The 25,017-nt window shown below is 41.3% G+C and overlaps 1 protein-coding gene across 1 annotated transcript in view; it reads right to left on the bottom strand.

The window, feature by feature from the left end:
- Positions 1-25,017, bottom strand: part of PTPRG (protein tyrosine phosphatase receptor type G) — a 412,947-nt gene that overhangs the window by 15,203 nt on the left and 372,727 nt on the right. The window contains exons 14-16 of the mRNA XM_075514168.1: positions 24,244-24,335; positions 11,454-11,545; positions 1,094-1,190 (exon numbers count right to left, since the gene is read on the bottom strand). Coding sequence (XP_075370283.1) covers positions 1,094-1,190; positions 11,454-11,545; positions 24,244-24,335 — 281 coding nt within the window. The remainder of the gene's footprint in view (positions 1-1,093; positions 1,191-11,453; positions 11,546-24,243; positions 24,336-25,017) is intronic.

Raw genomic sequence — 25,017 nt, forward strand, 5'->3', positions numbered from 1 at the left:
CTGCTCCTAGGCAGCAGCATTGGGCTGGGTGGTGCTTCCAACACACGCAGAGATGAGACACGTGGGCTAACTTTAAGCATGAAGAACCTGGTTTCAGTTGCCTGCCTTGAGCACCAATGGAGAGAGAGAGGTTCCTCCAGGGGCAATCTGGAGGACTGGAGTGCCTGCTCCAGTTCTCCTCCAATGGTACTTCTCTGTCTGTGCCTAGAGGGACCAGACATCTATGTCTGAAATCAGAGTTGGGACAATTGCAATGAATCCCCTTGCCCAAGGCCACACAGCAAGTCTTTTACAGGTCTGGGAATTGGTCCTCAGCCGGCACCTTGATGAATTCTGAGAATCTGTTAGAGACATGCATTTCCTTCCTATGCCATCAGAAACATTCAAGATTTATCGCAATGTTTATGAACATTGTGAACTTTTTATCAGCGGCTCTCCATCTTTGTTCCTGAACCACAGTGACTGCTCTATCTGCCATTCGTTCCACATCAGAGAATGACATGGAAAAAGTTACCGCATTTCCATCCCAGACCTGCAATAATCTGCATTCTAGAGCAGAGTCCAGATTTGCAGTTCTCAGAGGAATACAGGCAAAGCCTGCACTGTGCTACAAAGATCACTGTTTGTCCAAGTCATACACACAGCTGAAGCAGCTTGAAATACAGCAGATACACTCTGTAAGATTTAGCACCTTTGGGATTATAAGGGAATCCCAGGGATCATCAATAAAACTCTTTGCTCCACCATGTACTTCCCTTAGGCCAGTTTTCAGAAGAGCTCTGATCATCAATTTATCCCAGTTACTCCTCCACAAAATTTCATACCAAACTGATACTTCAAAAACTACACTTGGACCATCAAACTGCAAAATATTTTAAAACAAAAGCTGGAGTGAAATCCTGGCCCCAGAGAAGTCAAAGCATCCACTGCCTCTAGTAGGGAAATGATCTCTCTTTCACATGTGAGACACTTTCACGTGTTTATTCGTTATTGTGCAATAGCGTAACTTGAAGCCACCTGCCTTTTCCAGTCACGCACAGGCACAGTGTGAGAGGAGAGTGCCTTTTCAGGTTGATTCATTGTGCTTACTTACAGGCTAGGATGTTGATATATCTGTTCTTGTGCTTGTTGTCGGGGTGGTTGGAATGCTCTGCGGTGATGTTCATGTCGGCCGTACAGCGCTGCACTTCCTAGGCATAAAAATTATTTGCATAGAAAATGTATCAGTCCAAAAAAATTTAAGCTTTATCTCCTTTTGCAACAGCTTACAGAAACCATGTTTCAAATATCGATATCTTAACTGCTGGATTGAACACAAAGTATTGTCCTGTATGACACGGTCTGCTTAAATTGAGCCGTGTTAGCTGCTCCCTGGTGTGCGGTTATGCTCCTCTCCACAGACTTGGTGACAGACACACTCTGGGCACCCTGAGGGCCAACTGTCCCCTCTGAAGGGCCAACTGTCCCCTCTGACCAGCAGTCTGTCCGTCTTCTGGCTGCATCCCCTGTGATGCCTCACTCTGTTCCCTCTTGGGAAGGGAAGACAGAGTCCCTCAAAGGCAAGAGTGGCCAGTGCGGTGTAAGAAACTAAGCACAAAACCCACTTCAACAGAAGCCTTTGACCGCCGGACAACTTATCTGCTTATAACCTCTCAAAACAGGGTTTCTGACATTTAAGTTTGGCACTGACCTTTTGTTAGTTCTCTGCAGAGAGATGCCTTTTATAAAATATAAATAAAATAGATCTCTGAAGATAACAGCGAGTGCTTTAAATACCACTGCTTGGACACTGATTAACAGCCCACGATATAGTGAAAAAGATAAAAGGTTGTATCCACATATATATATACGTTTACAAAGCAGAAAGAGGCCAGGCTTGCCAAGGTGTTTACGAAGCTAGAGATGCAGATTTCTGTCTAGTTGAGGCTGTAGGTTAGATACCTAATTCCCATTGATTTTTTTAGTCCTTAACCTCCCCCTGACTTACACTGTCCAACCACAGAATACAGGGCTATTGAAATGGGGCCATGGAGGATCTTTTCTCTGACCCTAGAGAAAAGCAGCTATTCCCCTTGGCCAGACTGTCCTAGAGAGTTACACGCTTCAGAGACTGTCTTGCAAACCGAATCACTAAAACTCACGTGCGATACCACCTCCAAGATATATTTTTTTTGTATCTATTTAACCACAATCTTCCTGAAAAAGCTAAACCCCTTTTTATCACTAGCATAAATATTCTTAGTTTAAAAACACATTTTTGAAAAATATATCAATGTTTGGAGTTTACAAAGTTGTGGAAGAAACTATACTTATTCAAATCTTTTGCGAGTCCCAGAAATCACACCAAACAGAACAGTTGAGAAATGTACAGTTGAGTACTCTTAGTTTAAAATATTCTTAGTTTAAAAACACATTTTTGAAAAATATATCAATGTTTGGAGTTTACAAAGTTGTGGAAGAAACTATACTTATTCAAATCTTTTGCGAGTCCCAGAAATCGCACCAAACAGAACCAATTTCCCCCAAGGATATACGGGGAAGTGCCAAATTACTTTGTACTTCAGGCTTTAAAAATAACAGTACAGAACCTGCCTAAGAGGGAAAGTCATTAGGAGCTCACAGCTGCTACAAAGATCACGAGCTAAGTGACAGAGAAAAATTATCAAGAGAAATGCTATACAAACAGCAGATGTAACAGAGTTGAGCATTATGCAGACGTTTCACAAAGGACTTGCATAGCAATTTTGATATCTTCCCCAGCATTTACATTTTAAAAGTGCAAAGTATACTAAAACCTCGAACGTTTTATAGCTTTTATATCCACATGACACTCCCAAATAACTATTGCTTCTCTCTCCCTCCCGCTCCATAAGGAGAAGCACACTACATTCAAGGAGATGTGCTGAGCAAAGACAAAGAGGAATCAAGCAAAACTCTCAGCTGGCCCTAATAGAATTTTCATAGTTCCATTTCTATCACAGAAATAAAAAACCACATTAAAGTGTGCGCTTCCCCTAATTCTGTCTGTCAGCTCCAGTAAGCAGGGGACTTCTGATTACACAGCGGGCAGGATCAGTTCAGCCTAAGTCATAACTGGAAAAGCAGCATTACTTACATGTTAGGTTGATTTAATATAATTTTGTTTTACCTTTTTTTGCATTTAGAAATTGTATAACATCACTGCTGTACTATTGTAGGTCACTCCTAAAAAATAACCCCCCGCTTCTGAAAAGCCTTACGTCAAACTCTACATCCCTGCATCGCTACAACATTATTTTTAGAAGTTATTAGCATTGAAACATTTATGCCAAATGCTGTAGAATTTAATACAGATAATTCAACAAGGTTTTGTGGAGAATACTCTAAAAAGTTATAGAATTTAATAGGGAATTACCTCCCTGCTAAGGAATTTTCTCTGACAGTTTAAATACTACATAGTAAATGTATCACTTTCTATTACATTCTATAGGATTTTTCCATAAGGGAATTGTTGGTGAGGTTAATCATTTTAATTAACCTTTTTATGTTGATGCTGACTGTTTTCTCAACTGTACATGTTCCCAGCTGGCCAATATAAAGTTAATAGAAGAGGAAGATTAAGCTAAGACAGTGAAAAACACAGCAAGGGAAAAGAAGGTCTGACGCTGTGAGAGCTGATCATCTGAAAATGGCTTTTCTTAACACGTAACATTCTAAATGATCTTTAATACTCTGGAAAGCTGCTATAATCGTGGATTCCTATGTCTGCACGCTGCAAAAGCATAGCAAAAGGAGACTGCTCAAGAAAAGCTTCCCCCTTGCCAGTGTGCCTCACCTATTTTTGTCTTTTCAAAAATCATCGTAGAACAATAAAAGGCCATTTCGTCTTCAGCTCCGTGTGCCCCCCGACCCCCATCCAGGAGACAACCAACGCTTGGGAACATTGAAGTTGTCCAACAAGAAGGGGCCTGAGGACATCCTCCAGCTCTGCGTGGGCCACTGACAATGTTCGGCTGTGCCGCGCAGACAGATCAGGTTGAGAGCAGAGGGCGGTTATCCGTGCTCTTACCCTCCTATGTTCATCTCTCCAAATTCTAGTAGCAAATTACTAAACCGCAGGCTCACCCCACCAGACAGTAAGGCATAAGTTAACATTCCTTTGTTATTAAAGTCAAGGTAGTTGTCTTTCATCAATGCACAAAATGCTGCAAGGAGACAAGACCAGTTGCAGCCTGTTATCTGTGCCTCCGTTCAGAGTTTTATTTACCCTTTGGCAGAAGAGGACAGCCCGGTGTTAATAAATATCACCCTGGAGAAAGTTCAAAAAAGTCACCATCCTAATTATGCCATTTTACCACATTTAAGTATATTACGTATTTACTTTCCCAGCATTTTCTATTGCTTATGCAATGAACACCCTGGGATTTCTCAGTCTTACTGGCTATGAAGTCTTTCATTTGCATTTAAAACATCACCATGATTATATTATTATTACAATTTAAGGCTGCGGGCAGGCCACCAGGTCAGGACTAATACCAGGTTGCTCATTGCTGCCTAAACAAACTCCTCTCCAGTTAGCACAAAACTGCTACTGGCACCTTGGAGTAGGACAGATAGTGTCCGTATCACCACATCCATAATTAATCCACAAACTTTTCAGCTCTAGAGTCTTTTCTTTGCCTTTCCTTAGTCCCGCTTAGTCTCTTCCACCGGCGGCTGGCTAGCACACTGCTGCTCTTCATGTTTAACTTTGCAGAACACATTACTGTCCAAAGATGAATGGATACAGGCTCTTATTCTGTCCTTTCAACTTATCATTGACAACCCAAGAAACCAAAGTACATGGTTTCAATTGACCGTTAGTTACTGTAAAAAGTGTTCTAGTCTATGCTATTATGGCTAATTTACTTTTTAATTATATTGACCATGCTAATGCTAATTGGAATTTGATACACCCAGGTTTAACGACCCATTTTCATTGCCTTTCTGAAACAAGTTACAGATTAGTTTCTTCTAAACTTCAAAGAATTTCCATTTAAGTGTAAAATCAAACTGCTCCAGTGTCTTGCTGGCAATATAAGGTTCTGAGCAAGAATTTTTGCTACAGTGACTGAGCAGGAACTCGGTCTCTCGATTTGGCCTTATGCAGTGTTGCTGTTGTTTCCCATTACTTCAGTCTGATGTCCTGGCAGGGGCTGAACTGTGAAAGGCTATGAATAGCAATGAGGAGGAATCATGAACAAAGAAAAGATCCTAATCTGAAGGACTAAATTAGAGAACATCCATAGCTCTGTTTTGATATTATTGTGATATTTTTCAGCATGAAAGCAGCTAGTTCATCCACCCCTAAAATCATTTTTGACCTATTATTTTAATCCCAAATTAGAGAATTCTGTGGTAGTGCTCTTGCTGTTTGTTTTATCACAGCAAACATGAAGACTGCATACCAACAGAGACAGCAGATAGTATTTGAAGATATCCCACAGGAACAGTGTAGATTTTAGTGGTAATTTAGCACTAGTATAAACTCTCTGACGGCACTCAAGAGAGGTGAGCTGGGGACAGCCTAGAAAGAAGGGGAAAATAAACAAACCAAAAGGACTCAACACAGGAATAACAGTGGAAGAATCATGAATAGATGGCTAAAAATTCATGTAAATGAATGAGAGAGGAGAGGATGGTGGAGGACCGTTTGCTTGCGGTATCCTGCCCTTCATTAGGCAGGGAGGTGTCGGAGCCTGACTGAAACCTTGCATTGCCCGTGTGGGGCTACGGCTCCTCCGAGCGGGGCTTCCAGGCAGAAGCTTTGGGTATGGCTGCAGTACTATGGTTAGTAACAGAAAGCCCAGCTATCTGAACTTCTTTTATTGCTTCTCTTCAACTTTATCTCTTAATTCACAATGCCAATTTCTTAGGGTAGGTCAAGCGGCGAGATAAGGATTGAGAACTCCAGGAAGACCCTCTTCTGCAGCAATCCTTCCTCCTCCAGCTTCACAGTGCTGCTTCCCTTTGGTTTCAGTACAGCAACGCACAGGCTGAGAATATCTCTAATTATGGCAGTTTTGGGCCAGGGTTATAAAACATTTCCCAGTGCAGTAATGTCTGCTAGCAGCATGCTTTTGAAATGGCATCTTTCTACTGCCAAATTCCTTGGTGTAGATGCAGCTATAAGCATGTGTCTGGTGTAAACTGTGTCTAATCTGTAAGGGATGCCAGTATAACTACACAGTGTTTTTAGTGTCTCAAGAAATGTGCAAAGTGCAGCGTTATCTGTCTTCAATGCAGCCCTTCGCTAGAGAATAACATTCCGAGGTCACCGGTTAAAAAGAGCTAGTGACCCCTGCCCCAAGCAGCAGCAACCATGAGAATAACGTTAGCAAATCCCTGCCACATTGCCGAAGATATAGATTTATGTTATTTTCTTACATTTCAGGACATTTAGAAGAAGGTGCCACTGGAGTATAAAGATATTTTCAATTTATGTGATGAGGGAGCTAGACAGCCTGCCTCCAAGTTCAGCGAGCCTGTTCAGACTCCAAATTGGCAATGAATCATTACACTCACACGGCCACAGGCAGGAGAGGTCTGCAGAGATTGCATTCACCCACTCTAATCGCTTCCGCAGCAGCACTGACCAACCCACTGCAGAATTAGGGAGGAGGGAAATAAAATTGTCTGATCTCAGAAATCCAAACACTGCATTATACTATAAAAATTCACAGTTAGCTTTGGGGATGAAGGGTGATTTCTTGGCTTAGTGTTCCCTTCTTAGACCAACAGGACGTGACTACTCAAAAAACCTTACCGTGTTATTCCAGTAACCAGCCAGGGGGAGGGAGTGAAAAGCTTTACCGTGGGAGGTGGCACTTCACACTCTTTTTGATACAAGAATTTGGAGGGCACATGCCCTATATAGTCAGGCTATCAGGGGAATAGAAGATGACAAATGTGACATCAGTTTTTAAAATGAGATCCAGAAGGGCACTACAGTCCACTAAATCTGACTTCTCTGTGGGGCAAACTGCTAGACGCTGTAATAAATAGCAGAGGTAGTGAACGCCTCGAACAGACTGTGGAGAGGTCCCTGAAGAAGTCCATAGGTAAGAACAGTCTGGAAGAGAATAGCATATTTGGATTTCCAAAATGTTTGTGAAATGCTTCTCAGAAAACATTACTTTAAAAACTGATCTGTCTTGGAGCAAAAGGAAAACTCGCCTTGTATACCAACAGTTTAAAGGTGGGACTGACTGCCCAGGAATTGTCAGTGTTCAGATTTCACCAGTGGGACCTTATGGGGACCTAATCCATTCATAAATGGACTGCAGAAGAGACAAAGTGTGTTTATGATATAAAATTATTCAGGATAATCAGAACAAAAGCTGTTCGTGAAGGGAAGCAGAACGATGTTGCAATACTGAGTGACTGAGTGATAAAATGGCAAATGAAATTCAATGTTGATAAATGCAAAGTGATGTACTTGGGAAAAACAACACTAACTATGCATACATACTGACAGGGTCCCAATTTGCTATTGCCATTCAGCGACGAGACCTCAGGGTCACAGCTGATAGTTTTCTGGAGGTGTCAGCTGAGTGCCCAGTAGTTGTTAAAAAACAAATAGTATGTTAGGAAGGAGGAAAGTAATAGAAAACCAAACAGAAACATCACTGTGCTCCTACAGAACTCCGCAGTAAACCCGCTCATTAAATACTGTGCACAGTTTTGGCCTTCCCATCTTGAAAAGGATATGGTAAAGGAAGGAAAAAAGGTACAGAGAGAACAAGTCATCGTAAGTCTAGAATGGCTTCCTCAAACAAACAAATTAAATAGTTTAGACTTCTTCAGATTTGAAAACAGATGATTAGGGGGGAATATGAGGGAGGCAGACAGAATCATGTGAGGCATTTAAGTGAACAGGGATGTACTTTGTAATGCAAAAACTAGGAGGCACCAAGAGAAGTTATTAGGCATGAGTTAAAAGCAAAAGGAAGTCCGTTCTTATGGAACAAATTGTAGAGTTCATTGCCATGGGATGCTTTGGACAGCAGAAGTCTAAAAGGGTTCAAGAGACAATTAGAAATTTGTGGAAGAAAGATCTATCAAAGTCTATTAAACATAATGATGCCAAGAAAATCTTTGGCTAGACAAGGAGTAGATATAATCTCTGACTCAGGAAGCCTCTCAATCTCTGCTCAGTCTTCCCACCAAACCCTGCCCCAGTGCTGCCCTGTGAAAATGTGGTACCTCACCCTGTATGCCATAGCAAGAGAGTGCTGGAGCTGGCCGAGAGCAAGCCAAAAAACCTCCTTGAACTTTTTTCAGTATTAGGTTGAACAAATTCCAAGGTGGAATACAAAGAGTTATATCAGAGACCAGCACTGGCGATGCAGAATCATGGACTTTATTTTAAAAAGCTATTTGTTGTTCAGTATTAAATTGGGCCTTATATTTCTAGTTTACATCAAAGATTGACAATTCATAGGACTCAAAGGAAATCTTAACAATTCTGTAGGTACAAGAAAGCCCAGCTATCACCAGACAATAAAGCTGGGTACTTGCACTATGATTACCCAAAGGGAATAAGGATTCATTTTGGATGTACTTTCCAAGGAAAGATTTGTGAGTTCAAAGTCCTTTTTTCCTCTCCATATAAAACGCTTCCTAAACACACTCACAAAATATTTAGCTGTAATTACAGTTCATTTTAAGAGGAGGAGGGAGTATTCAGACAATTTACTTTCAAAGGAATCTTCTTCGTGTAAAAACCAACTCAACACAACCCACAACACGCTGCCAAAAACACAGGAAGAGACCTACACCAAAACCTAGCAACAAATGAATGGAGAATGTTTACCTTCTACAGCGGGCAGAGCATGTGTGTGCCTAGCTTAGTCTTTCCTTCCACAGGTTCCACCATAAAACCTCCTGCCACAGAAACTTCTGAAAAGATTTTTTGATCCTTTTCTCATAAAAAAAAAAAAAATCCCTTGCACTGGCTATCTTTGGGAAGATTTATTTACTCTATAGTATTGATCACTTCTTTCAGCATCTCCTTGCCATCCTCTTCTCTATTCCTTTTAGACATTAAAAAGCAGATTTTTTTAAATAAAAAGGCAATAGGACTGCAGAACCTAATACCTCTTTTCAGAAGTTCCCCACGCATGAAATGGCTGTGGTACTTTCCACCCAAGGCTAGCAGCCCTGTGACACTGGATTTTCTGTTTCAGCTGGAATCCCACTGTTTCTCCATAAAACACTAGCTAAGTCTTCACTGTAGCTGGCAGATACGATCCAGCACATACACCATAGCTGGATCTGACCAGATGCGAGAGGTTACACCGCTAGCCGCTTCCAATAGCTACTGTATAAATGTAACCTCAGGCTCCTCTATCCCTCGGCCACTTTCAAAACTGGGATTCCGATCTCCGAGTCAGTTTAGGCACCTGAGAAACATTTTACCTACAGGCTCTATGAAAAATCCCCGGTTTCACTATTCTGCCCCGTCACTGTGAACCATAAGGAAGAAAATCAGGCCCTTGAGGCATCGGCAGGGCAGAACGTAAGCAGTGAAAGGGAGCTGGATGGTTTATCCCAGACAGTGATCGTCTTGTTCATATTCCTTCTCCTTACTCTAGGAAGCCGAGACCTCAGCTATGGAGAAATACATCTGGAGTCAGCTATACTGACTTCAAAGGAGACGCTCCAAATTTTAAGCAAGCACGGAGAACAGAATTTGGCGTGTGCAGTGAACTTGGAGGAGTTTAACTTCCCTTCAGAGGGGACCCCGCGCTCCCCAGAACAGGACTAATTGGCCAAAGCCATCTCTCCGACTGGCTGCCACAGCGCGGCACTCGCAGCAGGGAGCTCCAGGAGGACGGGGAAAAAATAGGGCTATTAGAGCAGTGTTTTTCTTTGCTAAAACACAGGCAGAAGGTGTCCAACATTTGTTAATAGAAGTGATTTTGTGACAGCTGAAGCAAAGCCTGCTTAAAGCCAGACCAAGTTTACAGATGTGTTGCTGATTATTTTGAATAATTAAATGGTGTAAAACCCAGCTGTGATGAATAGCACTGGGGTCGCAATTCATAAATAATTGAGAAGAGTGAGTCGCATTTGATCATCCTGATCAAATTCTACTCTCTGGAGAATAAATGTTTGTCCTGAATACCATCAACATTGTTAAATGCCTCAATATTCCTGCTCAGCCATCCAGCCAGCAGTCAATTGAACTAAATCACTTTAACACCTTACACATTTGCCTTCCTCATGAATACAAAATGTTTCTAACGTACACAATGGTTTTTGGGCATCAGACAAAGCAGCCACTCTTTATAGACAGTAACCAAACAGCAACAATAAATGTTTTAAATGATCCCATTAAAAACAATTCCTGCATACAGTCTTGTCTTTACTGCAGTAAGTGAAGAAGCCGTAGATATTAGGCCACCTATTTTGGTTCATTGCCTTGTTTGTAAGCAGAGCTGCCTCCCTGATTCACATGCAGCAGACAAACGCACCTCCTTTTGCTGGTGGGGATGCCAGTAGCACAGCTCCATGCAATTTCCTGGGGCTCCTCCTGCTTCTCAATACTTCCAAAAGTTCAGCAGTGACTGTGATTAGACTGAATGAAATCAGTGCCTAAAAACTAGCCAGAGAATACTGCCTTGAGCTTGTTAGAGCCCGACTCTGCAGCCCATCCTCATACTGTGTGATGTTTACCATGCTTGCACAATATGGGTTTGGTTACCCAGAGGTGGAAAACTACTTTCACTTCATTGGAATTACTTCCAATTTATAGCAGATTTATAGGTCAGAATCTGTCCTAAACGGGTAACAAGATGCAAACTTTAAAACAGTCACATTAGGTAAATACTACCAACTAAATCCTGAAGCCTTTCTCCTTGGTTTTTCTGGAACAAAATAACTAACAACTTCAACAGCAACCTTTCCTGGCTGAACAGAGGATGAACAAGGACTCCAGGAACTGACCCATAGTTTGGGTTTTCATAAAAGACCAAATTCTGCAACTCTTACTCATAGTAAGCACTATTTTACTCCTTTTGGGCTACTCAGGGGGTATGTGACTTCTCAGTGTGACTAAGAGGAGTAAATTCTGGGCCAACAAGAGTAAAATAAGCTGCATATTATAAGAAAAGCCTGGAGTTAAAAACAACTGCTTGTATCTTCATGTCATTCCTGGGGAACTGCAGGCTGCTTTTCCTGTTTAATAAAAACCTAAGAGGGTCCCTCCTTAAAGGCACCAAATCTCTGGTGGTTAGAATTATCTGTAAATGTCCAGTCCCCCATTGCACATACCTGGTGGCAAATTGGTATTTCCCTATTTTTTCTGATACATTTGAGCATTGCATTTACCTGACGTGACAGCATCACACAGATGTTGCACGGTCCCTAAGTATTAATACACAATTAACTTTAGGAAAACAACATTTTATTGGTGGATTATTAAATCGTACCTCAAAGTCTTCCGAGAACCCATGCTGGTTATTAGAATACAGCTCACTGATGTGTTTAACGAACTGCTTGACTGGAATTGCTTCCATATCATCTGCAGAAAGAAAGAGATATTCAGAGTTGCTATCTGTCTCATACATAAAACTTCAGCTACAAACTCAGCAGAGAAAGTCTTCACTCAATATCGCTTAGATCCGAGTTCCCTGGGGCACAGCTAGTTCAATATGTGACAATAAGAAATCTTGATTAATCTGGCCAATTTTGAGGTAAACTCTTCATATTATATTTCTAATTCTAAGCACTGCAGTTATGAATACTGAGAGTCTATTCCCCACAATGATAATTTACAAAGTCCAGTTGAAGTTCAAGGATCATTTAGTTCTTGTTCGCAGTTTGAAGATGGCTGTGGATGGGACGAAGAGGCCTCCTCTCCTTCCACATTGTATAAAAGAACAGAAGAGACCCAAAATATGAAAGTACAGTTGACAATTGCCCCCAGTAAGTTTTTACCAGACTGAGCAGAGATACAGGCTTTTCTCCTGAAAGTTATTAACTTTTTCCTTTTTACACAACGATGTAGAATCCAAATGGACTTATCATGAAACTGTCTCTGAGCAAAAGAACAGGCAACACAACACCCACACTAATTTGAGTTCTCTCTCATGCCAGACACTATTCATACATTGAATATGTATTCCACTGGACCATTTGTTCTTACTCAGCACAGTGCAAATTCCACCCAATATACCAATAAATCACCCACAGACGTCTTCTGAAAAGAAAGAAGTCAAAGGCTTGAATTGAATTAAAGACAAACAAGACTGTTTCGAGCACCTGGGACTCCGGACAGATTCTAATAAAGCTGGGGTGTAGGATGGCTGCCTTATTTCTCTCTCTCTCTCAAAAAAGGCCTAGATGTTGTTATAACCACCACTGCAGTTGGTAGAAACACTGTGCTTGCCAAGATTCATTAGTTAATACTTTCAGTCTGGCATTTAGAAAACATAAATTGCTATACAACTGTGATTACTTTCAGCATGTGAAATAATCTATTGCCTGATGGCTACTATTGTCTGATTGCATGATTTTATGGCAATACTCTGGTATTTATATATTTCATTTAATATTCTTCTGAAGATCGCATCCAGTTTATGTTTACTCCTAGTAATTCAGTGGTGTATTTTTGCTCCCATTTAGCAGCCATATGGTTTGGTGCTACAGCTGCATTATGATCTGGATTCTTTTCCTTTTAAACATCTACATTATGATAGAAAAAATCCAAATATTTCTACAGATACTTAGCAAAATTTAACGATAAATAAATAGATGTGACATTTACTGTATTCAGAGTGAAAGATCTTTGGCAGCTAAAACCCCTAAGCTGTCACATATGCTTTTCTTAGCAAAGGGTATGAAGATCTGTATGTGTAAATGAGGTTCTACTTTGGCAAGAATTTTATAGATCCCTGACAATTTGATTTCTTTCCGCCTGATGGCAGTTAATATTGACCATGTCATTACTTCTCTACTCTTATTTTATCAGGTAACGCTCTAAGGTGGCTTTTTGCATCTATTGACATTTTCAGATCTCAATCAGCTCTCTTCTATTTTATTTACAAGAGCCAATTGTTAAAGATATGTTTGCAATCCGATCACCTCCCAGGATAGTAATGCTACTTTAATTAACCACATGCTCATTTACTGAATAATACAGAATTCAAAACATTTGACAAGTGTATGCTCATCTTAGTAAAAAGCTGCAGCATGCAGAAATGCTGGCACTTTACAATATTTAAGTGATAACATTTATTCCATGTAATATTGAGAACATCATCATCTCATAACAACATTTGTATTAATATTTTGCAGCCAAGACACTTGAATGCAATGATCTATAGCAACAGCAGTCAATAGCGAGAGCCTGTAAAACAATCTCTCCTCTCCTGAAAAGTAACCCATACATCCTAGATTTCCTTGAAAATAACTTGTGCTATGATAGCAATTTCACACACTCTCACAAGAAAAGTTCCACAGTTATAATTTTTTTTCTTGAGTAGTCTAGCTCAACTGAGACCAACTGAGATCAAGGATTCACTGCAGCAGACCAGTGTGTCCAATTTAATTTTGCAGAAGGCAGAATTTAATTTTAATTGTGATCTGTGAGCCAAAAAATACATTAGAGATAACGTGCTCTCTGGTCCATTGAATTCCCACCAATTTCAAGGATGGGTCTGCACCAGAGATCCATGGCAAAATATGGTTAGTGTTCTTTTTATCATCATCACTGCATGGTGGCAGTATGTCTCCACCTTTATAGCCACTGCTAATTCACTTCTCTGTTGTTCACTATCCTTTATTGTTTCTCCTCCCTTTTTTCTCTTCTGCATTTTCACTTCCAGAAGCCTTAACCCAATGCAGTTTCTTACCCTATTTGATAACATGGGCAACAATTAAACATTAAAGAAACTAAATAGGAAATACTGTTGACATATGAGCTCACTGGGTGAGAGGGAGCTTATGCTGCTGAAGCTGCCCATAAACTCAGGAAAACCATGTTGGAGCAAATGTAATTGTTTCATATAAGGAGGATTAAAATCAGAACCACAAACGTTAGAAACTCAAAAAAACCACTTATGATTTCCAGCTTTCAAACTGCTGGGATAAGGTGGTCCTACTGGCCGTGCCAGATCTGGCAGGTACTGTGCCGAAGCCAGGCGGAGGCCACCCCTTGAGGGACAGGCGCAGCCCAGAGGGGACGGGCGACCTGCAGCTGGGCAGGACGTGGCTGCTCCCCGGCTGCACGCCCCTCTTGGCCCTGCTGATAGCCACAAGAAAGGAGCGCTACGTAAGATATAGTCTATTACACTAACCGATGGAACAGGAAAGCGTTAAAAGTAATTTGGGCCTCTGTTTTTCTATTCACGACGTCCTACTCCAAACTCCCACTCAGGAACACAAATTACTTTAGCTGGGGTATATGCAAGCGTAGCCATGGGCAGCTTGCCAGACCTCTGGTAAAATATGTACTAATATACACAGCACTCTTGAATGATACCTGCTCTGACGTTATCTGAAGATGGCTGTGACCTTCTCTAAGAAAACCAACAGATGTAGCTAGATGCACAGAATATGCTTTTCCTTGCACTATCGTCACTCCAAAGGCTTTGGTTAAGCCTTCTTTCCATCTTAAGACAAATAGACTTCAATGACTATAATTCTTTTAGTCGATTGAAGAGATTAATGGAATCCTATAATGGCTAATTAGGAGCTCTCATAGTCGTTCTGCGCATATTCCCTTTTGCACCATATACTTTTTCCCATCCAGAAGCTAGAGCGACATTTGATATTGTCAGTATGATGCTTACATTTTGCAAGATTTACATTATTCAAAGAGAAGAGGGAAATGTTTTAATAACATACCTTCACCTCTAACACCACAGATATAATTACAGTTCTGTCTAGCTTGGGTTTAGCCATCTGTTTTATCAGTGTCAATAAAGTGATTCTGGATTTACGTCACTACAAAATATGAGCTGAACCTGGCACCATACTAAGGTACCAACCTTTTGTATTATGCAGAGAAAGAAGTAATCTTAGATGGACAGGGGCAAAGGTCTCCAGAACTTTAAAATAATTGTACATGTATTTATTATTATAAATAATATAACTTATAATAATATTCTTTATAACCAGACACTCCTGAAGCTGACATGTGGGGGTATGTTTAATTACTATGCTAGATATTTAACACTTTGGTGGAGTTCCCATCTTCACTTGCCGGTCCAAGACGAGTGTCTGAGAGGAGTATCAAAAACACAAAACTGAAGGGGACCACAACAGAGCTCATTTCCTGCCACAAAGGGAGAATGCCAAGAAGCAAGTCAAGTTTGTTTAAAAAAATTATGGAAGAGGAAAACCTTCACTTACACCTAATTTTCTAAGAAATAGCAACTGACAGCGCAGAATACTTAATACAGTCCTTCAGAAGACAGCCACATTCAAAAGAAGGCCAAAGTGTATAGAAGCAATAAAGTTAGAACAGGGTTACATTTAAAGTTGGATAATTAGTAATCCTACCAGGAAGGATTTCCCCCTATTTCCCACTTAATAAGGTGCCTTTGTAATGTTAAAGCAATAGGGGCCAATTTCAAAAGAAAAATGGGATATCGTATCAGAGATGGCATTTCCACATAATAAGATCTCAGATTCATTTTGATTCATTTACAGCCTGAGAGCTCACTGGGTAGTTTAGTGGCATTGGATTGGAATAGATGGTTTTGGGTCAGGAATTAATCCAGAAGGTCAAAACCAAAGTGCTTCCTCATATTACCTTTGTCTAGTTTGGAGTCTTGGTGTTTCTGAAGACCAGATGTTTGACACACATGAAGAAGTCTTGGTAAGAAAATTCTCCCATGTCTTTCATAATGTTTGTAAATGCTTTCTGTTTTTCAGCTATCTTACCCAGTCTACTACACCCAATATACTCCTTGTATCTTATGCCTTACTTTTAATGTGAAAGCTTATTCCATTTGTTTATTAGTCACTGCACTTCAGTCTCTCATTTGCAAAGCCACCTGGATTCATGTGCCATAGCTGTCACGTGGCTTGGCCCATCTGCTCCGACAGCAGCCACTTACCGCACTGCTCGGCAGCCCTGTGCCATCCCCTGCAGCGCAGAAGCACCTCCATCAATTCTCAGCGTGCTCTTCACAGCTGGCTTCAGCCAAAGGACAAGGGGATTCTCCCACTCCCTTCTCCCTGCCTGCGGGGCTGAGCAGTGAACTGAATCAGCCTGCTGATCTGGCTGATGACTATAAGAAAGGATTAATTGATTTGTGGGGAAGGGGAAGAAGGGTTAGTTGTCAGTGGGGTAGATGGGTTGATCCTACTCATTAGCATGAAGAATAGTGAAGTGACAGGGAAACTGCCCTTTCCGAAGGCAGCACAAACCTAACCTGGCTTATGACAATCATGAAACCAGTGACATTGTTAGTGACATTAATCCTGGAGAATCCACTCTCAATAGTGTACCCTCACAGTTCTCATCTTCTGCAAAAAAGTTTTCCTGATTGGAAAGAAATATCTACCAGTAGGATCATAGCAGGACTGGATTTGACCTCTTAACTCACTGAAAAATAACATATCTGACAAATGTTTTCCCATATCCATAGCAAACAAGCACCTTTCTGTTCCCAGCAGCACTCAACCCTGGGATGTCGATTCATCTTCCACCCTCTATTCTCCACTGCTGGAGAGAACACTGAATGCAATCCCAGGACTTTTTTTTTTTTATTTAATTTATTGTTAACAACATTCAGTGGGGTTCATGGGTTTTTATTTTTTAGAGAGAGGGATGGAAAAATTCTGCAAGTAGCTGGAATACCTAGCATCGATATTTAGGATGCATATTACTTAAAACTGAGTCTAACAGCCATTCCATAAGCTACAATACATATCAGAGTGAAGGCTGCAGAGCTATAGCAAAAGCTTGCCTTCACATGCAGCACTGCAGCAGAAGTAACCATGTGGAGTGTGATTCCAACAGATACATTTCCACAACGAGCAATGGGGCACTCATAGCACAGATTTACATAGGATCTATGCAGCTGTACCACACAAAATGAGAGCGCACACAACATACAGTACTAAATGGGGATGCAAAGCCCAAATACGTCTCTGTTTGGTCTGTCTCTAGAAGAGTGGCTGACGATAAAGAATATTGCAAGGATTAATAGCACACCCTGGGGTAAAGTTCTGCCCCAGTAGAGGTTATTGAAAAACTCCTATCAATTCCACTAAGGTCAGGTGTCCACCTCTACAGAGAAGCTTAGACAAAAACCTCTAAACCTACAGACTGAGAGTATACTCCAAAGTGCACATACTTATAGGGACCACAAACTTCACATGCAGCTCAAATTTTGGCACTGATTGAATTTGAAATGTTTGAGCAGGCAACTCCACAGCCAGATGCTGCCCTAACTCATGTGAATACTGGACTCTGTGAGTAATTCCACACATAAAAATGGGTAGTGCCTAGCTTTCTTCAAAGCATTTTAGATATAATGCATTTGAATTGTACACATTTATACAGTCAGAGCCTTTAATTCTGCAGTATACTGGCTTTCCTTGCTTAACTATTTAAAATAAGAATGCAACTGAAGCCATTATATTTCATTTGGAATAATTAATTTTTCTGACTGATCGCGTTGCTTGCTGTATAAAAAATGGCCAGAAATATAAGAACAGTTTTATTTGTAGAACATGAGTATCAATTAATTTATGATAAACCAAAGTCATTAAAAAACACTTAATATTTAGAAGGTGTCTGCTTTCTGTGGAGGTCTGCATAAATACTAAAAAGGCAATACAATAGGTTTCATTCTAGGACATCAAACTACCTGCTGAAGCCCTTTAAGGGTAGCATCCTCCTGAAGTCACTGGCCTCAGTAATTAAGACAAATTATAAATTAAAATAAAAGAAGATAAAGAATAAATTACTCAGAGTTGATTATTGGGGACACTATTCCTCATTAATGCTCACATTTTTGTAATCGTGTGTTTATGAAGTACTGCTTTTAATAAAAACCACCTTTCAAAGTGAAAAGGCGTGGAAAACACTTTGAACACGTTTGAAAGTCCTGGATAGGTGGACATGTTGAAAGAAAAACACAGAAGTCCTTTCAACAAGACAATTGCTATCTATTTGTTATAATCAAGTCAAATGAACACAAGGGCAGGTTTCTGATAAAGGGGAGACACATGAAAAAGCAGAATATGAAAAATCACCTGTGTAATATTGTAGCTACATTCATCTCTCTTGCTTCAAGATTTAATCTACTACAATGCTATTAGCCATGTGTCAGTCAGGAATATAAAGATGTTAATGATAAAATTTTCTATGTGTCAAAATAAGAGCTCAGTTTAAATCTGCTTGTACAAATCTTAGATTAGGTTATCATTAATTATAAATGTAATAGCAATACACTTCTTCCCTTTAAGCAAAAAACCAATTTCAGTCCAAGGGAATGAAATAATGTGAATTTTCCCTTAGCACAGACATTAAACATGATCTTATTTGGTATTGCCTGCTAAGGAACACAATTTTAATCTCACACATTTCCATCCTCAGGTCCCAGTTGTGCCATCAATTATATACATGCCTTACATTTAAGCACATGGAGGTTCAACTCCAGGGCTCTGCATCCCAGTATGACAGCTCTCAGAAAAGGATCTATCCACTTTTCACACGGCCACCATGAAAACATGTTTTTGGGTGATTTAGCCAACTCCCAAAGCCTCCATTACAAGTACCATGATTAGATATCATACCATAAATTCTTCAGTGTACTGCAGGAGCAGGGTTGGTAGCAGAGAAAAAGGAAGGTGGATGTTCCCTAAAATACCTTGATATTTTCTTGGCTTCAGAGGATGGCTGTGTTTGCAATATTGCATTCATGAACTTAATTGAAGCTGAAGATAGGTACAATTCACAATATGGTGCTGGAACATAAATCCACAGGGAGCAGAAAGCAGAAATAAAGTCTTAAACAGCTGAGGAGCACTACCTCTGTGCTCAGTGAAGAGCTTCATGCCCTTGAGAAATAAGTCCTCGGTGCAGTTAGCACTTTTCCCTGTACCTCGCCAGTCTCGAGCACAGAGGATCACTGTGCTCAGTACACTGTCACTGTAGTGGCCGCAGACGTGTCCTGGTGCTCTGCTCTTTAGCTCTTGGGATGCAACTCGAGACAGCTACATCTTAGCAGAAAACAGTTAAGATACCAAGCCTCTGTTGGGAACCTGCAGTTTCCTTGTCAAATGAGATGCCTCTTGTTACAGTCTCTTAATAGAAACAATTTGTCACAGGGTGGATGCCACCAGAAGATATCAGAAGTGCAGGAAGTGAGCTTGTAAAAAACACATCAGGTCTAACCACTGATGTTCATCAGGAAAGGTTCAAGGCAACCGTGGTTATTAAAGGAATAAGGAAGAAAGGTTCAAAAATTCTGGAGAGATTTAACAGAAGCTAAGAGTTAATAAGATGGACTCTTGACAGGACTCCTTCTTGTAACCGTGAGAAGACAGAGGGAAGTGAAGGAGGGTCATGGCTGCACTGGCCTTCACACCCTCACATGACTGCGTGAGGTGGTCAAGACACCTTTTCACTGCCATGTACTTGGCTACTCCACTATCTCCTAGCTCACAGTGAGTCATTCTTGAAGAAGCACGAGAATGTTTCTCCATCAGATTCTGCCACTAGTTATTTAAAATTACACTATTCATAAACTCCAGTACTAGTTACAAAATTAATTTACTGCCATTTAAGCCTAAAACTACATGCACCTTGATCCAAGAACTGGGAAGTGCTCCTTAGTCTTTTAGTCTAGACACAGCTGAAATGACTGGCATCACATCTGAGACATTTTACTTATACTAAAAATGGTGAAAGACATCTGGAATAATATGCTAAATGAGTCAGCTGCATCAGCCAGCCGTTGTGTTCTTTATGAGCCATGTTTCTCTGGAGTGTGGTCAAGACTACGCAGAGTTTTGAGTTTTGCCATAGGGTCAAGCCTCGACTATCTCTGTACTGATCTCACGACAAGTCCTGCTGACATCAGTGCCACAGTGTCCGTTGGGCCCACGGGCTGGGCACAGAACCAGTAAAGCCACAGCAAGCTCCAGAACAATGCAGCACTCGAGCAGGAAAGCTCTGAAACAAAGGATAGGAGGAGAAAGGTAGAAGTGGAATTTGTGCTAGTTCCACTGTTTGATGATATCTAAGTTGCACAGAGGCACACTTCACTGCTGTCGTGGAGCAGCTCTTGCAATGAGAACAAAGGAAAACTGATGGGGATGCATTTTGTTTTGCAGTGCTGAAAACTTACAGGTCTGCAGCTATGATGCTGCTATTCTTTCTTACCCAACTCTACCAAAAAGGATCAAGTCCAGAAATGTTTTAATCGGATACTGACCCAGCTATGGGAAAAAAAAAAAACCAAAACCAAACCCAAACAAGAACAGGAGCTGGTTTGCTGAGAAAGAGATCTTGCCACGACCAAATGTTATAGTGAAGAGATCCAGGCAAAGATGATACAGACGTGGCCAAAATTCACACAGAATCACAGAATTCTATAGGTTGGAAAAGACCTTTAACTGAGTGCGGAGGCAAAGAGAGCCTGCAGAAATATGGAGAAATAATTTTGTTGGGCTGAATGGCAGGGGAGTTTCAGAAGTCTGCCATTGATTACAGATGCATTACTGTCAGGCGCAAGGCTTATGTGAGTTTAGATTTATACCTCCGTTGTAATATCCAGTGGGTGACTCAGTTAATGATATCTCCTTTGTCCTGTGTTTCTCTAGATCAAGCAGTGCAGATAATTATGAATAATGATAATGATTTGGGTCTCAGAGCAAATTTGCACAGATAAGCACACGCCTATGGGTGATGTGGCTTCATGCACAATAATTAAGCACGTACGCCGTGGGAAGTGAAATAGGAAATGGGCAAAATCATTCCCTCACAAGAATATTTTTTTTAGATTTTGGACCTGAAAAGTTGTACTGTGTGCCTATTGCAGGTAGCTGGCAGATTGATTTTAGAGTTCATAAACCTGAGAAAACAGAGGGTTTGCCTAAACAAGAGCAGAACGTGGTGCAGAAATAAACACCAAAGCTACCTCTGAGCATGCTGACACGGCACGGAGCAGAGCGGTGGCATGCAGAGACACCAGAGCTCGCTTCTGAAACCTTTTGAGCTGCATCAGGATGTCACTGCGCCTGGCTCCCAGACACCTGGCAGAGCCACCCCACACCTGGGCCAAGACCAGCCAACCCAAAGCCGCTCAGCTTCCTCCGACCGGCAGCTCACTGCATGCTGTAGATGGGCCCTGGCAAATCTACTGAACATCTTCAGACACACCGCTCTAAATTGCCATCAGCGTGGCTGCTTGCACATAATTGAGAGTAGAAGTTGATCTATGGAATTGTAGGAGGTAGACGCATGGTCCCCCAGGGATCTATTCAAATATCTTTTGTAAGGATAGGGTTTCACAAGTTAACAAGGTTACTTTGAAAAACTTGCTTTTGTGAAAATGCCACTTATATTTTGCATCTAGGATCAACATGGCAAGTAAGACTTTCTCACACCCTCTGGCAGCTTCCAGAGGAAAAGTTCAGAGGCTTATCATTTCATCAGTTGCAATCAGTTTAGAGGAGAATTTTGTCATTTAATGTTTTTAAGGCATTTCAGTGGGCTGCCTATGTGGGAGCAGCAGCTGACGTCAGAGAAGACTGTCATTTAGCAACAGGTATATGGGGGAAAACAGGCCTCTTCTACATCTCCAAACAAGGAAAATGTTTAGGAGAGCTTCAAGATCTTTTCAGGCAGTATCTCCCATCTTTGGAAAAAGCCAATATAGCTGGAATTTCTCTCTCCTAACTTTGAGCCTCACTACAGGCTCCCTGTACAGGTAATAGTTAATACACACAGAGGGAGGCACTTGCAGAGGGTGATTTGGCTTTTGATGGCCTGAATAGCTTTACTGTCAGTGCCAAGATCTTTGAGTTCATCAGTTCATTCTCTCTTAAGACCTTCTGGGCATGATTCAGCTTCAGATTAAGGCTCCTCCATTTGGATGTCTATATGCAGGTGTCTAAATGTCCATTATACTGACAAAAATCTTGTCATCAGACTGGGAATTCGAGGGCTGGATTCACCTTTACATCCAACTAGAATAAACGTCTGTCTAAGGCCCAGTTCTTCACGTGCCTTACAGCTCATCAGCAGTCCTTGCAGATCTTTAGCTTCTCAAACTGTCTTGCAGCACTTGCTTAGCAGGTGCCTTATTCTGCAGTGACCATTATCAGGGGTGAGCAGCTCTTTCTTAGTGTTACTGAACCGGAGCAGATCACAGTATGCACTGCAGTGATGGCTGCATCATGTCAATCCCAAAGCTGCTGTGGCGCAACAGCTTGGCTTGCTCTAGTCATGGACAGACGTCCCCAAAGGCAGTGTTGTTCTGTTCTCAGCTGCTTGTTACACACTAGAATGGCTGCTGGAGAAGCATCAGTGTATGTGCTGGCCTTACTGTACCTGCCACCCGAACAGTTTTAATGGAGCTTCTTCAGCCTATACTACAATGTATATGAACGCCATCCAGTCTTTAATGGACTAACCATCAAAACACCCGTGTGAAATAGGGAAGAACCACTGTCTCAACAACACAGATCGCAGCATGAAAAGATGGAGCTTTCTGCTGGTTTCTTTAAGAAAAATTTGTCTCAATTACAGTAAAAAACCCCCTATACATTGGCCAAAGAGACTTCACTCTGAGGGGAGAATTTCTCTCCTCCCACTGCCTTGTGCTCATAATCCCCCAGGTTTTGCCACTGCTTTGCACCGAGTCCAGGTTAGCCCACCCTCCCCTTCCTCACAAGCTCTAAGGAGGTATCACATGAGAGCAGGCATGGTGGGACCATTAACCTGACTGCCAAAAGCAGGCCCAACAGGGAAGTGCTCCTCCTGGTTTTAGAGTAGGAGGAACAGAGTTCTCCAGCTGTCTAGGCTCTTTTGTTAAAACTCATCGCAGGTGGTCTAAGACTAAAACCTCCTGTCTCATGTCACCCTAAAAGAGAAGGAGAAGAAGGGTGGCTCCTTGCTAAGGAAGTGAAGCGGCCAGGACGTGCATCTTAGTTTGCCACAGAAAGGAGAGGAGATGATAGCATGTTTTATTTTCAGTGGCACAAGATCAGACTGCAAGGCCTAACATTTTCTTGTAGGAATGTAATAGCTAACCTTTCATATTAGTTCCCATGGACATTTTGAAAGACTCTTTCTAGAAAAGATAGTCACACATCTACTGAATAAAATCAAGGAAAATGTAACTGGATTCTTTCATTTTTCTAGGACACATGTTTCTCAGTGTCTCAGAGATGGCTTTGAATGCTTTTTGGTAAAATGAATCTAATTAGCTGCAGATCGAAACCGAGACCAACGACACACACTACAGAATATGACAAGGAAACTTAAAACACCTTGGAGCAACAAGTACAAGCATTTGACAGACTGAGGTCAATACAACACTTTGGGTATCTTAATTCCGCCTGTGAAACTGAGCCACATCAAACGAGGCAGTGGCTGCAAAGGCCACTGTAACACCAAGCTGCTCTCTGTCATCGCTGCTTAAAGGGAGCTGGCTCCTGCACTTAATAATTCCCGGGGGAAATGCCTCATGAAGAGAGAATAGTGCTTCCAGCTTCGCTCTCAGTATAGCTGAGAGGAGAATTTGACCTTTGGTAACTTGATTAATACCAAATTAACAGATGGCTTTGGACTTTACTTGAGATTGTTTGCTTATCCCTGTGTCTTGCCTTCTTCCCCGAGAGCCAGCAGACGCCACCTCTGCACACGCTGAAAGTGGGGGGCAAGTCCCCCGGTCTCGAGAGAGCAGTGGAGCTGCATAGCCCACGTCCACAGCCTGCCCTGATGGAGCAGCTGGTTTCACCCTGGATGCAACGCCTTAGCGTTTTTAAGAAGCGTTGTTCATGTTTTTGACATTTTACAAAGGTTATTCCGAAACTTCTATTAAAACAAAGTGGGAGAGGTGCCTATGGAAAAATACAGCATTGGCGCCCAGAGCCCTGTTGCAAAGCACCTTAAATTAAATGAAGCAGCACTGATATAACAAATTGCTACCAAACCCCCATGATTTATCACAAGCATAACCTTCTCTTCTTTATGTAATTAAAACAGACTCCAAGGAGCACAAACACAGGAGATTAAGCCCGTCTTACCTGGAATAGGTATAATGGGAATACTTTCATTGGGGACCACACGGGGGGAACTGCTGTCCTCCACATAGAAATGGGCAGTCTGAAAACACTTTCTGTTAAAGGAAAAAGAAAAAAAATAGATTCAGGGTGTGAAAAACTGCCCTCTGAAAAAATAGCCGAAAACTTTTGCACATGTTCTGCTTCTCCATTTCTGTTCCATTTCTGCTCCATACTTTCAGACGTTATAGTTTTAAAACATCAATGCATGAAAACATATGTGCGTTTTCTACAATTACAATCCTAATTCCAGATTCTGGTGTGCTCTAGTTCATCGACATCTGACATCCACCCATCATAAATGCTTCTGTACATTATTGCTAAGTACTATTGAATATGAAATGATACTCACAAAAGTTAGTGGTTGCAAAACAGGTTTCAAATACATCATTCAGAAAGAAACTCTGCACACAAGAAACATTCAGCATACAGTTCAAGCCAAAATCCACCTTAAGACACTAGCATTTCCAGGGAAAATACACTTACTGTAAAAGTTTCTGCTGTGTAACAGCCAACAGACAGTAATACAGCATCTGTAACTGCTGCATGTCATGATGTTCTGCTATGTAAGTTACCCTTCAAACATTACGCTTTTTTGTTTGGTTGGTTTTTCAACACTAAAGCCATATAACCCTCATCCCATCCTCCTCCTGCAAACTTGTATTACATATGCTGCTACAGAAAAATGCAATAGACACTTAGCTTGGGCCCCAGGACTCATCTCTGAAAAGGCCTATA

The sequence above is a fragment of the Mycteria americana genome, chromosome 11, assembly GCF_035582795.1.
Source record: "Mycteria americana isolate JAX WOST 10 ecotype Jacksonville Zoo and Gardens chromosome 11, USCA_MyAme_1.0, whole genome shotgun sequence".
Classification (NCBI taxonomy): Eukaryota; Metazoa; Chordata; class Aves; order Ciconiiformes; family Ciconiidae; genus Mycteria; species Mycteria americana.